Here is a 22,072-nt window from a genome sequence, read left to right as displayed (position 1 = left end):
TAAAAAGTTAATTTAGCTGAGTCGTGGGCAAACTGAAATAGGAAAATGAGGCAACGAGCATGCACGTACTTAATTTTATGTAACGACGTAAATTACAAAGTTCCCAGCCGACCACGTAAACTAAGAAGAAGAACATTATTTTACATAATCATTCGTCCCGGACAAAACAAAACAAATGAAGAGGATTGCTGTGTTCGTACAGAAGCAACTACAATGACGATTAAAGTGCTTATTAAATTTGATTCTGAAGAATAATACGACTTGTTAAAAGTGTAGTAAAACTAGAATATCTATTAGATTTAGCAATAAAATAATACACCTCTGGCCCTTCCGTTCAGCTGCTCAGAGAAGCAAGTATAATATAAGATATTAAATTGTCAGATGCAATCTAAGTGCATTGTTTACAGCAACCAATTGCACTTGAAGCTATGCGCGTACATTGTACAATAAGATAAAGAAGTTCCAGCAGAAGAAATGGTAAAGAAAAAGAACGAGTCCGACGAGTGTATGCAGTATAATAGAGGCCAGATTCTTTTTTCTTTTCATTCACTTATTCCGATATCTACTTGCGTAGTAATTCAAACGGCGGGCTCTATACGGGGAACATTGTTTTCTCCCGAAAGAATAGCTCCCGTGGCCATTAATACGTCATCTCTTGGAGAGATGCCCAGGCTCGAATGTTGAATTGCCGTTGCCGCCAGCAGCATGCAGCTGCATCTCAGATAATTTGCAGATACGATAAGTTAGTCGGAGACTGTACTGTCTGCGCCAGGACTGGCCTATACACACACACAAGCACACCCATACACGTATTTGTACGCGAGCGCGGGAGAATTTTTCGCTGCACTTTTGCTCCGATGCCGAGATCCGATAATTCCTACTTGAATAAGGATACGCACTTGGCTCGTGCAAATAATTGTCAAGCTTCAAGCCCTTCTTGTGGTTTAACATGTCAACATGGATTTTTACATAATTATCAATTTAGTCGTACTTCAAGAGCTGAATGTGACGAAACTTCATAATATTTTCTATTCGTTAAAATTTCACAACTAAAATTATTTTAAACAGCAAGTTTCGCTATATTTCACCCTGGCGTAACGAATTAAACTTGTTAGGGGACATAAAAGTTGTGTGAGTGGAGCTTTATTAAAATTTTGTTTCGTAACGAGTTAAAGTCTACGAGTTGCGATTAAAAATTCGAAAATCCACAGGTGTCAGTTAAAAATCACTCCTTTGATTGTTTTTCTTTTCATGATTTATACGATACTAGTGTATATTGCTTAGTTTTACGTACAAATGTAGATCCACATACTCAACGTGGCACAGCGTCGATCTTAAAAGAATATTTTAATGTGAAATATATTTTCTGATGTATCATGAAAATTTGAAAATTTTGTTGATGAGAGAAAATCGACTAACTTTTCTCCTCATTCAAAACATCAATATTCTCTGAAACTTGATCTAGTTATTAAAAACAAATTTAAAAATAATCCAAGGAATTTTACAAATAATTTTACAACATTTAATCAATCGCTTCTCTATTGTCATATTTTTGTATAAAAGATGATGTCAAATTTGTTGTATAAAATAACACGTCATAAAGCATAAAAAATGTACACGTGAACGAGTCGGATGTAGATTACGATGAAGTGGTTTATGATCTAATCGTATTAAAAACGCGCATTTATATATAAAATATAACCAGGCAATTAATGATGTTATTAAATTGCATACGAAACAAAATTAAACTAATTCTTCTCAATCAAAAAACAATTATCCATTAAAATATGGTTATTACATTTTTTAGAGTCCAATAACAATCAAACTTAAATAATTCTAACAATCAAAATTTTAACAAAATAGACATTTAATTTTTATACCAAAATCTATATCTTGTCATTGCCTATGTTCACTAAAGTTGTTTCGTCAGCAGTTTATTTCTCGCCCTCTGTGATTGATTATTGGTTGTAAAAACTTATTTCTCATTTAATTTTTCTTTCGTTGCTACTCTAGTCTTCTTTCCTTGGTGGAGCTTGATTTTTATGGTCGTCTTTCTTCTCCGTCAACCACTTTATAATGTAATTAGCTGCATAATATCCCACTGCGGCAAATGAGAAACAGACAGCCGTTCTCCATATGAATACTACAAAATCTAAAAGTTCTTTATTCATTTTAGATAAAATCAGTAAACTTGTATCATACAAATTATGTCTTGTAATATAAAAATAAAATTTACTTGTAGTAGATAAACTACGAGTCTCTTCGATTTACTTTTTCTCTGAACAGAAGAATTCCGACACTATTTCTATTCGAATATATATCGTCTTCAAAATGATTTCTATGACAGAATGAGATATTTGTATTGCTCTCCATCTATTGATCATAGACTGAGATACAAAAACAATAATTTTATCACTGAACTAATTATATTTCCTAAATTTTTGAATGCGTTGATATTAAGAATGACCAAATTTTACCTCGCTTTTCCATGCAATTTTTTTCATGTTCTAGGCCTTGCAAACATTTTTCAAACACCTATTTTTACGAAAAATTAGATGCATAATAGAAGAATTGTAGTTGATTGAAAAAACAAAACGTAAAATTTTGTGAAAAAATTAACTTCAGAAATTTTTTGGTTGTAGCCCGGTGAAAAACGTATGATCTTATCCGTATCAGAAATGATCATGAGTGTATAATTATCTCTGGGAACTTTCACAGAATTTTCGAATCCTCTTTTGTAAGACAATGAAAACTATGAAGTAAATTGTTTTTTAAAACTTAATTCATTTTTTTAACTCAAATGTTATTAAATTTTTAGAAAATACTTATAAGACAAAAAAGTCTTAGCATTCATAGGGGAAGATTCTCAACTTTGCCAAGAATTTTGGAATTAATTGTAGGAAATCGGATAACTTGTATTTTCTAGAATTTGAAAATACATCCAAGATCAAATTGCTGTAATAAAAGATTTTTCCTATTACGAATTATTAAAAAATCTAAAATAATTATTGGTTTCAGTGGCGACATGATTATTTATAATTTAATATATTTCAATCAAAATCGAAATACTATGTTGATTTCCGTTTATTCGCAAATACTTGAAACAAATCGAAAACTCTTAACCGTCTTAAGAGCATAATATCAATAAATAGTAAGTATAATAATATAGTAGTAAATTTATACATGTGTATGATTCTCCTTGTACCCGAAATTGATTTTCACATAATTTTAAGTCTTATTTTTTTTATCATGCTAGCTTTTAGTAAAATATTAAATTTATCTGTAAGTAGAGTACCTTTAAATTAAAAATTTAATAAAAAATGTTTTCGCATTATTGCATATAATTATTTTATAAAAATTTAGAATTTGAAAGAAAATACCGAGTAGTGACAAAAATTTCTCACGAGTACTAGCAGATCTAATCAGAAATTTCAAAAAAATGTATCTTAATAGAAACAAAATAAAATAAATAGAATATAATTCAGTTGAGGAATTAAAAATTTACTTGAAAAATTAAAAACATATATCTGTTTCTGTAAATGTTGCAAAAAGTTTATTTTATCACTCGAAATAAATTTAAGTCATTAATATAGGTTGCCAATAGATGGCAACCTATAACTGTTTCATCCAATAATAATAATGATGATATTCATTGAAAACGCTGTGTATTTAAGCAGATCACCGCTAATACTTATTTCTGTTTATTAAGGGACGCCGAAGCAGTAAGACTAGAGAATTTTCTTTTGACTATTTCAAAGTCAAAATGACTTTATTTACCAAGACTAATATCCTCGTGTTTCAATTGGGCGCAATTGTTGGTGGACTAATAGTTGCATTATTTGGTGAACTAATTCCAAACCCATTGAAAAGTGATGTCGGCAAAAAAAGTGTGGAAAACTCCGGATCGACTTCAGACGACGACGACAAGTCATTTCCGAATGCAATGTTCACGCTTCGAACAGGGCACGACTACTAAAACATGGTGATATCAAGGACAATATGTGACTGCTGCAAAAACTGACAAAATTTAAATTTTACCATTCGGACAGAAAGTATCATCATTGAAATCCAGTAACCTTGAATATAATTAGCCTTATCTGAACAAATATTGGCAATTTGAAGACTTTTTACACTCTGTAATGTATCATGTACCTAACACTTTCAAATGTACCTCACTAAGTCGTACCTATTTTTTTTATACTTCAAAAACTAGTTATTGTAAAACTATAAATAATTTCAGTTTTCCAGTCAATAAAATATCTTTTATTTAAATTTAACATTACTTTGTAACTGTTTATTAATCAAATTAAAATTATGTACATCATTAAGTTGACGTGGATTTTCAAGTATCATACATTTTTCATTCTTAACTCAGATGATATTTACAAATAATTTGAAAATATAATTGACTTTAATTCATCGATCAAGCCTTATCTACATACTTATCGAACTTTCCATCGCCTTATATCATTCGATTTAATAAATTTTTTTATTGGATAAATTTATTGGGTATTTATAAACTTCGTTTGTAACAGTCCAACGGGCATGATTATACTGACAAAATATAGTTTTTCTTTCTCATAAGAAACATATTACATTCATTTTTGTATTCATGAAAAGAATGTTTCATTTTTATACAATAATTAACCGTTATTTTGATTTTCGTTTAATGGTATTTTTAATATTATACATTACAAAAAACTTTACATGGATGCATGACATATTTATCTTCGTACAAAATTAATAATTAATTAAATAGATGAATAAATTATTGAAATTAAAATTAAATATTTGAATAAATATTAATTATATAAATAACATGATAAATAAACATAATGAAATAAAAATTAAGTAAATATCGAACAACGTCAATACTTCATAACAGAAAACTTGAAAGTTTTTTCGGTCAGTGATCGATAGAGTTTTTACAAAACTTTACTGGCACCTAAATTTCATTTATATTCTAATGCTTATGTCGTTGATACTATTTTGATTTACTGGTATTTTTTTCAACCGGGTGACAAAAAAATTGATAAGTAAAACTTACATATTCACTAGCCATCTTAAATAAGTACCTGATTCTGTACAATTAATTATCAGCAGAAGTAAATACGTACTCCATTAATACTGCAGCGATCCATTGGGTGTTCGGTGTTACATTGACTACCTCGAGCTTAGGAGAAGCAAAAGGAGGCCAAGTATCGTCAAATCGATGATCCTGTGACTCTGGTTGCATACACTGTCCGACCTGACTGTGGGCCAAGACAAATACGATTGTGAATTTAGTAAAGTTTTGCAAAAGACGCCTTGTAGGGTGCACGTTTACAAAGTTAAATTTGGAACGCGACGATAAATCGTGAGATGGTCGAAGCTGACTATGAAAGCGACTTAATCAGCTGGCGGTAGCGAGGCCGAGTGCAGTTAGCAAAGGACTCGAGACTCTAGTAGGGTTGTAAGACGCGTCGTCGTCGATGGCCGTATCTGAGCTATTGCCATTCTCGCGCCGGCTCGTTGGCAACAGTCATTAAAGAGGCTGAGCAAAAGTCGATAAGCCGCTTAGAGTAGCTTCCGGCGCGCTATGATGGCCCGTCCGTCTCTTGCATCTCGCCCGAAACTTGCATCTCGCTCATGCGAGCGACTGCCTCGTGTATAGTTTGGAGCTTTGGAAGCTTGGACGCGTCTCGCGAAACGATATCGTCGACGATCGGAATCGAGGACGAGCTGGAAAAATATTTTTTCAGCCAAACGGACTCACCTCGTTCGGGCACGGGTTCCCAAGGACTGGCGCCCAACTGAAGCTCGCTCCACTGCTCGTAGACGCCGGCGATCTTGACGACGCAGCGCAGACTCAACAGGCCACTCCGATAGTGGAAGGTCTGCAGGGGGATGCTCAGCTCGATGGCTTGGCTCGTTTCGGCGGGGTACCTGTGCAGCTGCTGGACTCGATCGGTCGTTCCCACGGACCTGGCCATCGATGCGCCGCTGTGTTTCTGGCCTCGCTGCAGCTTCTTTTCGCGACTCACGGGGCTGACGTAGGCCTCGCTGACCTGCGGCAAAGATTCACAGTTTCGATCGACTTCCCAACTTCCGGGGGATTAAACTAAATGAACTCTTGTCTCGACGGCAATCGTCCTACACTTGTGGCTATGAAAACTGAATCGCTCCGAGACTCGTGTCCTTTGGCACAAAAGCTCAAAGTTTTCCATCCTAGCTCGATAAGAGTCGCTGAAAGAAGCCAACGCGCAAAGGAAAGATGAATGCAGTGCCAGAGAGAAAAGGAATTAGAGAAAAAGAGTAGCTCCGTAGCTGCTGCACCCTCTACAGCCCGAGCTCGCGTGCCGCTGCCGCCACTGCTGCTCTCCATTAACGTCTTTTGTGTCGCTCGACGCCGAGTCGCGTTCGCGCGCCTGACGGGTAACGACGCTCCTACAAAAAGAAAGACAGAAACTACCTCATCCTCTTCTTCTTGTTTACTCTCCTTCTGACAAAAATTAATGAGCTGGCTTGCTATCTAATATTATAATTATTGTCAGTTGATCTTATCTTTTGAAGAAAAATTTACTAGTATATCTATACGTGCAATTTATATTCTCTTATAACCGAATTTAATAGAAACATTTTATAAAAGATTTGGTATAAAAATCTTATCTTAAAAAAAACAAAATATTAAAAAAAAAAATTAAAAATAAAAAGTTTGAGGGAACCTAATTCTCTACATGTTGTATCTCTGACTACAGTAATAATATATCTTTATTTTTGCCTCTATTCCAAGTTGTATTCATATTTTCACAGCTTTACTACGTTTATTCATTTTATGCTCACTTATAAGCATAAATATTACTGGGGTGGCAAAATATGTCGACCACGAAAACAATTTATGATGCACAACTGTACCCTAGCATGAAAAGCATGTGGAATATGTGACTATTGTTGCTTCTAGGACGACCGCAACCAATTTTATGTAAAGTCGTTTAAGTACATACGTTGTAGTACGATGTTAATATTCATAAGTAATAATCAATATGATAAAAAAGGTATCGTGTAGAAAAGGCGATAACACGATGATTGATTTCGATAAGGTGTGATTTTAGGTAAAATTTTTTAAGAATAAAAAGAAGGCTGAACATTAATTAAGTAAGTACGATAAACGATAGAAAAGTTAGCAATTAATTCGCTAAGTGAGTCGCCATAGAATTTCACGAAACGAACGTCATGATGGCCTATCTGCAGCAGCTATCGGGAAGGCGACTGTGTCTTTGAGAGGATTGCCGAGCGACGAGTCTCTATCTCACGCCGGTGTTTTCTCCTGTTTCCCACACACAGTCGCAACGAAACGAAAAAGGGACGTGACAGCAGTCGTTGGGAGCGGCCGCGTCGCTGGAATAATTGTCAGCGAACACCTTGCGTGTCTCTTGGCATGAGTTTCTCGCGGACGAAACAAAGAGCCAAATGCAATTTCCTCCCTTCATCCACCAAGTTATCGAATATACGGGTTAAGTCACATTTTTCGTAGTGAGACAAGCTTGTTAAAGTTTAAAAATCACGAATCTTAATAAAGTTGTTATACAGCTTATAAACGTTGATCGCCTGTTACCTTGTAAATGTGTTACTCTTTGACTTTACTAGCATTACAATTTTCTGTAAAAAATTTGAGCGGAATGTCTGGATAGACTGGTAGTGGATAAAATATATGCCATAAAACTCGCTAGGTATTCTTTCCAGGTAAGCGTGTATAGAATAAACGTTTGGGTGGATGAGCAACAAACATAAAATGCCTTAAACCAGCAATGAAAAAGAAGGCGAGGCAACGAAATCTCTAAGGTTATATAAGAATGGAGCAAACGAAGCTCAGCTGAGAAATAAAGAATCTAAAATTCACATTACTCTGGGTAGAGACGCGTTTCTAGCTGTTCAAATACAGCTCTGCGTAGTCTCTTTTCTGAAAACGTTGCCACATTTGCACTAAATCGGAACGCAGTATTGTTTCATAGGCAAAGTTTCGACGCAACGGTGAAATCAGCAACACAGCGGCATAACTACCAGCTAGTTGGCAACTCAATTGGAGGAACACGGGAAGAAAAGCCAATGACGATTTGACAAAGTTTATACGTATTATTGCACTTTGAAAACCATACGATAAAATTAGCTCAAGCCACGTGTATAATTGCTTTGCAAGTTATGTAGCTGTACATGCCGCAGCACATTCTGTGCCATTTCTGCGGATGTGTGTACGTGTGCGTTGCGGCAGGTCGATGGAAATTTCGATTCGACTTTGCGCTGCAGCTTTTAATTTAATTGGTTTTGTCCTTTGCACATGTTTATTTAACTACAGCCAAGTATACTAGAAAATGATTAGAAAAGAAATTTGTATTTTCATAATTTATGAAAATTGATAGAAAAACTAAGTCATTACCCGATAAAACATTATTAAAGCATCTAGCATTCAATGTACCCTTTTTTGTCATTTTTTTCTCGTTTCATATAAACCATATTCATTGGCTTTGATTAACTATATTGCAACATTCATCGAAGTTTCCTTCGATTCCTACAATTTTGAAAAAACCAATAATCCGGTGGGTAAAAGTGAAGTAAGATTTATTGCTCCAAGTACAATGGCTAGACTCTCAATTTTCCGAGATAAGGTCAATCGAGACCTTATTCTCAAACTCGAACATCATCCAGTCCATAACTTTTTCTACTGCTCTCCCCTCTCAAGCACTCGGTATCGATGAGGTAAATGCGTGTGCGGATTTACGTGCGTATAGATATTGTACACACAAATGCACGCGTACAAACAGTCAAGATTTATGCGAGCAAATATGTTTTCCGATACGTCACGAATCGTTTTCAACTTGGCCCGCGCTCGTTTATGTGTTTGCAACTGCAGCAGCTCCAGTGCGCGCGCGCTATAAATTACCAATTCAAACCGGAATCATGAAAGCTCATGGACCTGAAAGACCCGCGCCCCGCCGCCATCGCGCTGCTCCTGCTGCTATTGCAATTTTTTACCTTACCCCTGTGTCAACGGCTCGTAGGATATGTGGAGTGCATTGAATTTTTAATTACTACTAACGCAGACTTGTAATTCATATGAGGTTGTTTTTATGGCTTTTAGAATTTGGGTAAAGCGAAAAATCTTAATCAAGGGAAGTAAAAAACACATGGCAGCTGTAACTACAGAAGAATATAAGTAATCCTTTAATGTCCTTAATAGCAGAGTCAACAATTTTGAAGATATTCAATTGTTTCTTTTGACAATCTCTGTTTCAGCATAATATTAAAGTTTCTGATGAACTCATTTATCGTATCTGTTTTCTAATGACAATCTTATTGATACAGGAATACATATCAGTTGAATGAAACTTACAGCTCATCTTCATGTCGTCAAAACTGAAGTAGAACACTGACCTACTTTCGAAACTCTTTGTAAGTTTTAAAAAATATTAGTCGAACTTTGTGATAAATAAGATTGCACGGATATGATAAAGAACAAAGCAAGTGTGGATTAAAAAATGTATCAAGTTTATAAAGTATCATTGACATGACTATAAGTACGTTAACTTGTCGAAAGCTCTCAGAATGCGTCGCTTTATCGATACGCTCTGCGTTAAGTTCCGCATCATTGCTCGCGACTGGAGCGCTCCAATAATTTTATTCTTTACGTACAAGTGTAATAAATACTCATCTCATTTTTCAGCAAATAATTTTACACTTTTTAGTGAGTTGCGTGCCATATTATTATTGTGTAAATGTATGTATCGGCAATACAGAACTTAGTGAACTATAAAAACAAACATTTCTCAACATCCAAATACAATTTCAACGAGACATGAGGAATGTTACAGTTAATAGCAAAATTTAGTACATTTGTGTACAAATATTATTCAATCTTCAATACTGGTTTCACGCACTAATGATTACTCAAAATATTTTCAAATATTAAATAGATGTATATTATGTTATATGGGAAATTTTTAAATTAAACCTAGACCAATAACTCGAGTTGACATAAAATTGACCCTCGTTGCATGTGATTTTTTAAGAATACATTTTACGAAAAGTATATAGACCTCTGTATAACTGACAATGAAACTCGATTTAAATGCTTAAAATCACACCTAGCAAAAGAAAAAAAGTACGAGATCGTAATCTTCAATAGGACCTATTGTAATTTTCGACGTATGAACGTCTTTAAGGATCAGGACTAAATATTGGCATAGACGAGCCACAAGCCGATCGCCGTCCATATCACGCATTCATATACTTAGACGTCGTTCCGATCGCAAATGAGGGACTGGGCCGAAAGATATGCGCGTGCAGCGCAGAGATTCACTCACCAAATCGTCGTTGAGCGTAAAGTACATTTGTGCCGGTGGCCTCGACAATGGCATGCTGCAGTTGGCCCTCAGAGTCTCTCCAGGCTCGTAGCGGTTGCGTTCCGAGGCGAGGACAGGCTTACCCTTCGGTATAGCTGAGAAAAGGCAATAATTTGTCAGTTCAGAGGCGAAGATTCGAGCTCGCCCACGGCGACGTGCCATCCAAAGGCCGGTCGTACTTGGCGGATAAATGATTGCCAAAATATGCCATACTCACAAACGACACTGAGGGTTTTTGTGCTGCTAGCCGTGGAGAAAGTCGGCGCATCGGTGGTCACTTCGCAGCTGACGTTGCCGGCCAATTGAAAATCGACGTTCCGAATCGTCACTTGGCTCTCGTTCGACAGCTCCGGCTGAAAAATTACATTACTTAGACTCTATGCATTTCAGTCGATACGCTCGTTAAAGACAAGATTTATCAACTCACGTCAACATCGATCCAAGAAAAGTTGAAGATCTTCGTCGAGGGATTTTCGCTGGGTGAATATCTGTAGAATTCAAAGGAGCCCCGGTAGTACTTGAGCGAATAGAGGGGCGCCTCCTCTAATTCGTAGAAACACCTGAGCGTCGCTTCCTGGCCTTGCTCCACTGCCTGTGGGCTTACTTCCAGTCTAACGTTTTTCAAACATTTTGCACCTAGAACAAACAAGTGAAAATAAAAGTCACACGATGCTCACGTGAATAATTAAGTAATTAAATCATACTTTTTGTGAGCAATCAAAGTTTCCAAGAAACGTACATCATTGTCATCAAAAATCAAACAATAGTCACCAGTTTAAAATGAAAAAAAAAACAAAAACTAACTATACTGAAATGTAAATAGTCCTTTTTCAATTATTTCAAGTCTTAAAATAAAAAATTCAAGTCTTTTTTACAATTGAAATCCGTTTCAATATACTAATAAAAAATGAGTAAAACTGCTCTTCTTATACTCCAAATATCCGAAGAGGTAGAAACGTGAAAAATCTTGTTAATTTATTCTTCAAAAGTTTAGTCCGGCAATTTTTAAGCTTTTATTTTTTTATTCTCCAGGGCGGATTCTATTTTAATCAAAATTTACATTTATTTTTGTGATTGTTTTATTCCAGGTTAATGAAGTTGAAATAGCACATCGTTATTTTTGCAGTTTTGAATAAACTTCACTCAACAAGAAAAGCATCGTTGCATTTAATGATTTAAAAAGGATAATACCAAAAGGAAATCGCAGGTAAAGCTATGATAACGCCATTAAAAAGCTTCGAAGTGCTACTACAGCTAAGCCTAAGAAAGGTCTTTATCGCAGCTTTTTTTAAGACTTTTTATGGTTATGCCCCTTCCATGTTCATGTATTCATTTGATGTTGTCGCCTGCTCTACGCCACCAAATAATCTTTTCATTTTCAAACAATATGAACTAACGCATACATGTGTTTTTCAGTTTATAGAGGTAATTTACCTCGTTCACATTTTCGCTATCTTGGGATTACATAAGCCGCTGTAACGTTGTTAAACTGCTGTTAAACCAACCCTGATTAAATGACTTTACTTCCAACTTCAATTAAAGGCTAGAGATGCAAACACTCGGATTTTTATAAACAAAAAAAGGTAAATGTATGAAAATAGATGCCATGGAGTAAGACCTTTCATCATAAAATGAATCGAGCGTAAGTCTAAGAGTATGAGCTGAGGGAGTGGTGGTACAAATCAAGACTTTAATCATCTGTCCTTTTGTGCTTTACCATTGTTTTTATTTTTTCAGGCGTAAACTACCCTACAAGTTCAGCCTTGGCGCATAACGAAGCTGTGCCTTTAGTGGAATCAATTGCGTGATTCAAAAAGGAATCCATCCTCTTGGCTCTTTTTGCGAAGCTCACGCAGCTTCTCGCACTGTTGACCTCGATTTTTCGATAATGCGATTCTCAGGCGAAATCGTAGCGGCAATTAGCGCGTCACGATTGACAAGTTCACCTCGGTTGTTTTCAGCTTTATCCAGAGACTCGATCGCTCAGTTTTCCCTTCTTGGCGAGTCCGCCACTCGATGTTTTTTCGCGCCAGAGAAATGGCGCGAGAGCAGATCGAGAGTCGAGAAAAACATTTACCGCCTTCGGGACAACTGGAGCTTTCGGCTGGAGGCAAAAAGCACGAGAATCGCTAGGAGATCTCTCGAGGCTTTCAAGCCCCCAGCTGGATTTACGGCGGAGGCGTGTATTATGTACAAAAGGCACAGGAGAGCTGCTGCGGGGCCGGAGGCAGTCATGTCGGCCTCGACTCCTTGAATATTCCGATTAAAAGGGGGGAACAATAGGAGCCGGGGCGTCTTGCAGTGTCTGCTTTTCGTGGCTTGTACGTGGCTCCAACGTAGCCTCGACGTGCTTAGGTGCTGTCCATGCGAGGCATTGCCAGACTGACCCCATCGGCAGACCATCCAACCTTTCGTTCTCATCCATTAGACACTTTTCAAGAGCTAATTTATCGGGAAATTCTTTTTATCTGCTAACGGATATCCGACAAAATCTTTGTTTACATCTCGCAGAATCATGTATTCGAGCATGTACTTGTTTCCCTAGTAAGAAGCCAATAAAAATTCCCGACGCACCACAGGGAATATCCGTTACACTCTGTCCTTACACAACCCTGCAGCGACAACTCTGCACTACAAAATTCTTCATTCGTAGAGACAGCAGCACTGAACAAGTTTCGTATTATTTGTTTTTATAAGTTTATAGGGTAGGATCACCTACCTTGGAAAGTAATTTCAATATAGATTAACAATCAATCTTTCCACATAATCAAACGGCTACAGCCACGTTTATTGATTATCAAAACGTGATATTTGTTTGTCAAGGACTATACAATGGATATATAATTTTTTATTAATCTAAATATTTGTTTAGATGAATAAATCTCACAATTATACATATAAGTTTCAATGATAATTACATCATCTAAGCTTAACAAAGCTTAAGATATTTCTTAGCAAACAAAGAATAATTTAAGAAATCCGAATTATCAGCTGTGCGATCTACAACACTCCATCAAGAACATGGTATTAATTACTTTCTACTTACTTAGATCGATTGACTAGATTTTTTTATTCGTACAATTATTTATGCATGCAGCATCATGTACACTTTCTATACTCGATACTTGTATCGATCTTGACTTTTGTGCAATATACATATATTAGACAAAAGAGGGATAGAAACAGATAGAGAGTTCTCATCTGATTCTCATGTGCGAAAACGTGTAGAGATCCTTCGATAGAACGACAGCCGTTTAATAAAAGGTGACTCGAAAAAAGCAGAAAATACTTTCAAGGCTTAGGTGCACGTATGTACGATAGACGCTTTGCTTCCTCTTCTCTTTGCAAAGACGAATGAGGGCCGACAAGAGTCTAGAAATACCAAAGATAAGGAAAGAGAGAAAAAAATGTAGACAAAAGAATCGAGTCTTTTCCCTGGAGTAACAATCGTTGGATTTCTAGGGAATCTCCTTTCCTACGATATTTTTTTTTATCATTATCAAATATAGATAATTTAAAATATCATGTCATTAATAATAAAATGAATATTGCACCAAATTAAAAAAATAAGCAGAATAATCCAATGAAAAGAAAATTACCAGAGAATAATACCAATTATTGCAACAATTTTCATTAATATTAATTTAAGTGGGGGTGCCATACACAATTGATAGTAATGTTCTGTTTTTAAAAATAATATTGATATGACTCATGTGACGAAAAAATAACCTATGAATTATCTGAAAAAATAATGCGATGGTATGCAGCGTCGATGACTACACGACTACATAATGTCGATCATAAAGTTGGTCGAAGTTTCGTGCGCAGTAGCGGCGAAGACAAACGACGCATTAAATTGATTAAGTTTTTGCGCGCCGCCGAGGAGACAACGCGTTGATGTTGCGAGCGATTTATATATTACCAGCAGCAGCAGCTACTGGCATAACAGCACTAGCTTGGGTTGGGCTCCTGTCCACTTTTCATGCCAATTACACGGGGCGTGTGCGTGGCCCAACTGCAGCAAAATGATTAAATTTTAATCAGCTAATGGTGCTGTGTAAGCTGCGACTTTTACACCGATAATGCCTGGATTTGGAGCGAATCGGCAAAAACATTTAATGCGCCGCTCTGCACGTGGCTAATTGGCCTCGCGGTTATGTCGACGCTGTTTTGACTAAAGACGACATTTTAGTGGGCCGTCGATGGGGAATTAAAAGCGGCTCGATTTCATATTCACACAAGAGCTGCTGCCACTAGAGTCGACCGAGCAGTCGAATCGATCGGCTGCGCATCAGCTCGGCCGCGTCATGAATATTTCACCGGCTACCATATCGCACGATGTAACCTGGAATCGCGACGGTGTAATGTCTTTGCCATTGATATGCTGGTCGAAGCGATCATTTCCCGAAACAGCCACTGATTTTCAGCTACTCGAGTTGAGATTTTTACGCTCGTGTAAAACTCGTTTCTCCTGCGAGACGCGACAACATCAACGCCTCGTCCGAAGAGTTTACACCGTCTATCAATTTTCAAACTCGCACAAGTCGAACGAGAATCGGACTCGACAAAAATGCCGGAAATGGGCGTCGCATCGAATACCTCGAAATATTCGAGCCTCTAAAAGCGCCCATATCAATTAATGAGCTCGTCGCTCGGGCCAAGTGGAGGAATCGCGATCCACTGCGAAAATTAACATTTTAATGGAAAAGTTGCGAGTGCGGCTCGATGGCTTTACGTGGGTTACGCGAGTTCCAGGATTAATGCGCCGATGCAAAAATAAAGCGGATTATGTTGCTCCGAGTACTTATCGAAATCTCATCAGCGTCGCTCAGCCGGCTCAATTCCGGGCGAGAAAAAAAACAAAAGAAACGAGATTCGAGCGGTGTAGGTACACGTGTAAGGAGTCGATTTTCCGCCTCGATGCCGATCCGTCAAAAGTCGCGACGACGCCAAAGACTAAATGGGCGAAACTAAACGAGGCTGGAGGGAAATTGAATCATTTCGTCGGTCGAGTGTGGACAGCCGAGTCGGACACGGACATCGAGAGCAAATAACAGTCGGACATGCTCGCCTACGCGTCTACGCGCAGATGCATCGGAGCCGCGAGTCAATCATCGAGTCATCTCGTTGGATGGTTGGCAAAGTGCAGAGGAGGTGCAGCAGCTGTTGCCGCAACGAATTTCGGGCTGATTTTGCGGCCCCTCCGCACGACGCATAGTTCAGCAGCGATACTTTATATGCCGCACGACTGCAGCTCGACTCCGACGTCGTCGCACGTGTGTGTAATACTCCCGCTATAGTCGACTCATATAAGTATAAGAGAACCACAAGCGGCGACGATTTACGAGGCGGGAAACGACGGCTATGCTGTGCTGTGCTATGGTGGGGGCAGCAGCAGCCACTGCCATGACTGCGGTTCGTCCACGCGAGGCGCCTAACGCCTTGCGGTCTTGTACGTGTGCCTACGCGTCTGCATGTGTGTATGTAGCTGTGCGTCCCATAAGCCGGACCATCGTCGTGCGGTGTCGCTGTCGCAGAGCCGCGCAAGGGGACACTTTCGATGTTTCTCGCACTTGTTTTCTCGCTCCTTTTTGCTTTTGTTCCGGAGCTGGAGTCATGCTTCACGTGCTCCAGCTCACGGGGACTTTTCGCATTTTCATCGCCGATAGCGAGTCGAGGTGGCGATTCAGCTTCTGTATTTCTCATTTTCGGAAGCAATACCGAGAATCTCGCTGTAGCTTGGTCGCATCGCCCCAACCGCTCGATCAGCTTCCCCCCGGGCTCGGATAGTCCCGAAATAGGCCTCGGCTTCGCCGTAAACGTCGTGTTTGCGGAGCGTCCGATTCGATCAAAAACTTCGTAAAGTTGCCAGTCGGGCTAAGCCGACGTTATGAGCCGCGCTACGATCATAATTAAGAGTTTGGAGGGTCATTTTTCGGAACTTAGCCGCGCGATGACTTATACGATTCGAGTACGCCAATATCTACGGATGAGCAAGCAAGACTGATGAGCTTCGGCTTGTCAGCGTAAGGTTTCCTGAGCCCGTTTCACTCTTGACTGCAACAAATCGTTCCCCGCCTCAACTTTGCTCGTCTTAAGTGTTACATGTTTTATTTTGGTCTTTACAATAAGTATTGTACGATCTTCCCGCTCTGCGGTATTTTTAGATCGTCGTAGGGGTACTTAAAGATACAAAAATTCCAAAATCAGACATTTTTGAATTTTATTATTTTTTCTCATAACCGCGTGTGAGTGTTTCATTCATCTTCGACTCAGTTAGTGGTAAAATCAATAGCAAGTATTATTTAACTAATGATACATTAAGTAAAAAGCAGTATCATTTGAATGCACTGTCATAGATATCTTGTGAGAATTAATGCATTTAATAATGTTAAAAAATATTACATTTTTGATCATTGAATTGAACTCATTGTTTATTATAATCATTATGGAAAAAACACTATTAATATTTGAACAAAGAATTTCCCCCCAAAATATGTTCCGTCTTGTACTCTTACGTCTATTTATTAAAAATGTATTAAAAATTAATAGTAAGTTGAAGGCGATACTGAGTTATCAAACTCGAAGGTGTCAAATAAATAAACTTAAAATATGTTATCAAACATGATATCAGTTGCATGTAAATCGAGTATTATATTTCAAAGGAATTCAACTGTTTACTTTTCGATAGCCGTCGCTAAAGTTGATTAAAAGGTATAATATTCAAAAATGGTCACGTGCAAAGCCTCTTGGAATTCTCTTACGCCCCTTTCCGGTTTTTCAAACCGATACAAACTTCTCGCGTTACTCTACGGAATCCGCCGCGCACTTTTATGCCTGTCAAAATTTCAAAAATAATATATACGCGCACCCACGCTTCTGACACGCAAGATAACATTAGTCTTTACCCTATACAGCAGCAGTGACTAATGGTTCTATTGCCGTATATATAGAACCTTTTTTATACAGTGATATATTTATGCTTTCGTATAAGTGTGCGTCCGCGAAATGTATAGAAGTAGCGGAAAGAAACATTCGAAATTCAAATAAAACCAAAGAAAGAGGAAAAACATCGTACAGTACTCCAAAGCTCGAATTGATCGTTAAATTAAAAGTACTGCCGTCCATTTAGATAGCCTCAAGCTTCTTTGCCGACTTCATTTCGCTTCTGTTATAGTAACGAGAAAATAAGTGTTTGATTTTAATCATGGGGTCAATCCGGTAGAATTTCCTTTCCAAACTTTTCTCTCGTTTTAGTAGGTTGAAACGAAGTCGTCTTTACTACTCGAGTGTGTATTTTGATTGCCAAGTAAGAGTGTGAGGAAACTGCGCGACAAAACATACACATAGTGTCACCGGTCTGGCTGAAATTTCATATGCCCGTCACGGACAGGAGAATTGTGCGAAAAACTTGGCCTCACTTACAACAATGAGTGGACAGGATGCGCTCGGCCTCTTGTACATAGCAGATGCGTGAGATGTTTTTTACATCGTGTTTACTTTGTCATAATACGAGTTAATATTTATCATAAAATTATTTTAAAAAAAATACATAATATTGTGTTTGATGAACTATTTTCGTATCTTTTTCTGTAAAAAATATTATCCTTCTTACATTTTTAACTTTGTCTATATATTGAATTCGTTTCTTATATCGCAGATCATATGCACGCCCCCTATCACTTTTGTCAAGTTGCGCTTCTCGAAGTTCATTGCACGTGTCTCTCGTTCGTATATAAACTTAGATTTAAAATTCAATCGGCAAGTGAATATGATGACTTCTCCCGAAAAACAACTAAAACAATATAGATATTTAAAGTATATTCAATAAAGCTCATTAATTTGAAACCTCTTGTAATTAATAAAATTAATTTTCTTCATTTAGTTCCATTATTGCTTTTAGATTTTAGCTTTGGTCTTTTCAATTTTCTTGGAAAAAATTGTAGAATATGTTTCTCAGAAAGTACAAATTCATTCATTTAAATCAGAATCAGTGTGTGCATTGAAAATAATGTTTTTAATTTTTCTTCAATATTGAAAAAAAATCAGTGTTTGCGAAAAAAAGAATCATTAGTTAACATGGTGAAACTTACCAGTTAAAATTAAAGCAATAAAAGTTAGCTCCAGCCAAACTAATCTAGGCATTATTGTCGGCGACTGAAACTCTTGATTCTTCAGAAAAGTACACTCGACGAAAGCTCCAACATCGATGCCTTTTATAACTCGCACGCACTCATATCACTGCAATTCACCACACACCAGCTGAAGTCACACATATTCGAAATCGTCCAAGCTGAGTTTCGAGAGAACGTCACATTATCACAGGCGCGTGTCTGCAGGCCGACATACACACACACACATAGAGGATAAGGGACACGAGGAAAGTCGGCGCGCGCCCGTGAGCGGGCAAAATGAAAAATCGAAGAAATTGAGCGACACACTCGTGCCGGGCATACGATACTGCCAGAACTAATACAAGCGAGAAACGTGCGAGCCTATCAAAGTTGTTGCGAGGCGGCGAGGAGGCGAGCTTGCGCGCATGAGCTGACGCGCTCGCTGTAGCATCGTGTATAGCGACCACCGGCAACTCACTGGCTCTGCGCTATATATCCCCCACTTTGAATCGCGATCAACGACCACACGGGTTTTATATATACGTAGCTTTGCAGATTGCTTTTCGTAACTCCCGCGCGCCCGAGCGGGTGCTTGTTTCTTTTTCGCTGACTTAACCATCCACTGCCATAAAAGGAAGATTTATTGCGCTTTCATTCGGGATGGCCTGGCGGCATTAAATAAATCTTGCGTGAGCCGATGAAAATTACTTAATCAACTCGTCAAATTTGATTAAAAAATAAATCTTGTAATCAGATTTAGAAGAATGCAGTGATATTATACTTTCCATGATTGCGTGTAAAAAAACGACACTGCATACCAGTTTTTCAAAAATTGTTTATTAAGTGAAATTAGTGAGTAGCTCGCGTACATACGTTTTACGGACATTTTTCTAACATATTTTAATTTTATTTTAATGATATATTAAGAGTCGTCACTTAAAATCCATCTGTCTTAGCGTAATAAATGGACGAGTGTATTTATAAATTTATATATCGACGCACATCGTAAAAACTAAAAGCGAATAGATGTAAAATAGATATGCGTCTTTTCTCAGTATGAAACAGGCACTTAAACTTTGTTTCCTAAAAAGTAAAAGTAAAAATCTTCACCAACACGTGACTTCTATCTATTCTTGCGCAACGCAACTTCGAGAATCAAAATACTTCTTTATTCTTTTTCGCATTCCTGTAGATTTTTTTGCCACTCGCACGTGATTTCTCTATTTCGGAAGCGCGTTGGAGAAAAGAAGGAGTTGGCAGGCGCTCGACGCACACATTGAAATATCGCAAGAATATCAGTCCTCGCGCAGGGACTTGATAGCTCGTTTGTCGAGTCGCAAGAGCTGACTGGACGTCCGAAAGCGTCCTCCATTTCCCGACGCCGCCGCTGGACCCTTTGAAAAGATCCTCGGCTATATATTCCTTTTTTCCTTTGGCCTTTTTCTCCGTATAGTACGTCGCCGACACCGACTCGGCGTCGCTTCCTGTGCCATCCAACGCGAGCAGTTATGTGCCTCTTTATATGCGCCTCTCCTCAAAGTCACACGCATCTACGCAACGCAAAATTCACAATATTCTCGCCTCTTGATGATCCTCCCTCTCTCATGACCAGAAGCTGTTAACCCACATAAGCAACTTATATAGTCTGCGCAGATCGTGGCTTTGTGCTCGGCCCGAAAACATCTCGGACGAAAATCAAATTGTTTCTCGGCTTGTTGTTTTCACCTCTACTGGCTGCAGTGCTGGCGATACACGATTCTTTCGGAGCAATAATAAATTAGCCGAGTTGAAAAGAAACTCATTGCAGCGGCCAAATACGTGTGCCCGCCTCGAGCTTCGCAGCAGCTAAATAATCGCGTACACAGCTCGAGCCGTCTTACAGTCTCACAGTCTCTCTCTCTCTGGCGCATTTCCCTCCTTTTTTCCAACTGCTCCTTTCCAACTCGCTCCTACGTCCGCTCGACTATTTTCTGAGCTGGGGCAAGAATAAGTGCTCGCAGACCTGCCTCGCGCCGGCGTAACTTATGTCGAAAAACTCGCAGCAGCAGCCCCGCTACATGCGAAAATGTGTGCTCTTGTCGTACACAAGGACTCGTACAGCCAAAGGCCTCAGCTTTGCCGCCGTCGAATCCACCAAGCAGGCAAAAGTCAAGAGGTCATTTTTTTACTATCGAGTAACTGTTACTGTGTGCAGCCAAAGTGATCACGGACAAAGGCAACTTCGCGCATAAATTGTGCATACCACGTGTGGTGTCTCTTTTTCTTCGTACCTTTTTATAGTTTTTATAGTTTGCAACTGGTATATTTAAAAAAACCGAGTGCATTTTGTTTTGTACATAAGCTACAGAATATTCAACAGAGTTGATGTTAAATTTTGTTCAGCGTTCTATACTTTTACCCCAACCTCAGCATATCTTTGAATTTTACCAGATATGAGGTTGTGAATACGGAATATGGGTACAAAATTTTATTATAGAAATTAACAAACAGCAACGAACAGTTTTCTATTTTCTATAAAAAGTGCTACAAAAAAAAAATTGAAAGCATAGTATGTACTTTTTTTTAATATATTATATCCTTGTAGTGTCATGCTTTTCGTCAATACTCAGTCTTTCAGAAAAAATGTACAGTGTATTCGGGTACATACGAGCGCAAGTCATGTACTCTTCTGTTTGCAGAAACTAAAAAGTTTCGGGGAAAGTTTTGCTGGTCATCACTTCAATGTGCGCTCTACAATTTGCATAATGAGCATGGGTTTCTCGTTTAAAGGCCGAAAAATTTTTTTTGTATGCATCGTCACTTAGAAAAAGATTCGACGAAGTCCCTTTGTCGCTGATACATGTATTCGAAGTTACAAGTTTTACACTACATTTTTCCTTTGTAAGTTGCAGCTTACATCGAGAGCCCTTCATCGAAGTTTCGAGAGTATATACGAGCTGCTTTGATCAATCCCCAGGCGTATTTTGGCGCACCTTATTGCAATATAGCTCACGTGACGCAATAAGCAGAGCTTTCCGAATACATCGACGCACTCCAGTCGACTATGAGTGCGTGACACGCTGGTACTACGCGCCTATTTATACATTTTTCATCCCTCGACTGGCTTGGTTTCATCATTTTTGTCGCGAGTTGCGGAGCTTTGAGGCTGCGAGTCGAGTCGCTCATGCGTGTACTCGGCGCTTCGAGCCCCGCTCAGCAGCAGCAGCAGCGGTACTGCGGCGGCGGTTTCGAGCTCGCTGAATGTTAAAAAAAGCCATTCGCAATAGTGCGCGACTGCAGCCACCGACTGATACACTCCATTGACTCCTCCAACCTGAAAGAAGTCCTCGGCTAAGGACATGTTTCATCGACTGTGATGATTGCGCCTACGAGCCACCATCTATGTGCCGATTGAGCTACGACAAAATTCCCGCCAGAAATTTTAGAGACGAGCTTCAACCGGAACCAAACGGCCTTTCCACCTTAATCTTCCAGTCGATGATGAGGAAAGCGTCAAGTCCGAATTGGATTAGCAAAGAGACTATCGTTCTTCAATGACCAAACTTTTTCTATTAAAAGCATAATAGTTTTCTCGAAAGTAAA

The 22,072-nt window shown here is 38.5% G+C and overlaps 1 protein-coding gene and 1 long non-coding RNA gene across 2 annotated transcripts; both read right to left on the bottom strand.

Moving 5' to 3' along the window:
• Nucleotides 1-1,521: 1,521 nt before the first annotated feature.
• Nucleotides 1,522-2,732, bottom strand: LOC106651523. Its single transcript, XR_001339347.2, has 2 exons — nucleotides 2,237-2,732; nucleotides 1,522-2,161 (listed from the first exon to the last, which is right to left on the bottom strand). It is a non-coding gene; the product is annotated as an uncharacterized LOC106651523 (long non-coding RNA).
• Nucleotides 2,733-4,052: 1,320 nt separating this feature from the next.
• On the bottom strand, nucleotides 4,053-18,803 carry LOC106651475. Its single transcript, XM_023458729.1, has 6 exons — nucleotides 18,470-18,803; nucleotides 10,804-11,012; nucleotides 10,594-10,729; nucleotides 10,338-10,471; nucleotides 5,756-6,047; nucleotides 4,053-5,252 (listed from the first exon to the last, which is right to left on the bottom strand). The coding sequence occupies exons 1-6, from the start codon at nucleotides 18,519-18,521 to the stop codon at nucleotides 5,164-5,166; spliced, it is 912 nt and encodes a 303-aa protein (XP_023314497.1). The 5' UTR covers nucleotides 18,522-18,803; the 3' UTR covers nucleotides 4,053-5,163.
• Between the last annotated feature and the right edge of the window lie 3,269 nt (nucleotides 18,804-22,072).

Source organism: Trichogramma pretiosum, unplaced genomic scaffold (genome assembly GCF_000599845.2).
Source record: "Trichogramma pretiosum strain Unisexual culture from Peru unplaced genomic scaffold, Tpre_2.0 scaffold68, whole genome shotgun sequence".
In the NCBI taxonomy this organism is placed as follows: domain Eukaryota; kingdom Metazoa; phylum Arthropoda; class Insecta; order Hymenoptera; family Trichogrammatidae; genus Trichogramma; species Trichogramma pretiosum.
Note: the sequence above shows the minus strand (reverse complement) of the source record. Positions and strands in the feature narration are given on the sequence as shown.

Excerpts from the sequence above, each read along its gene's own strand:
- LOC106651475 (XM_023458729.1), bottom strand. The coding sequence starts at position 18,521 with ATGCCTAGATTAGTTTGGCTGGAGCTAACTTTTATTGCTTTAATTTTA. Across the intron at positions 11,013-18,469 it reads TATTGCTTTAATTTTAACTG|GTGCAAAATGTTTGAAAAAC; the intron begins GTAAGTTTCACC and ends TGTTTGTTCTAG. Across the intron at positions 10,730-10,803 it reads TTTCTTGGATCGATGTTGAC|CCGGAGCTGTCGAACGAGAG; the intron begins GTGAGTTGATAA and ends GTAATTTTTCAG.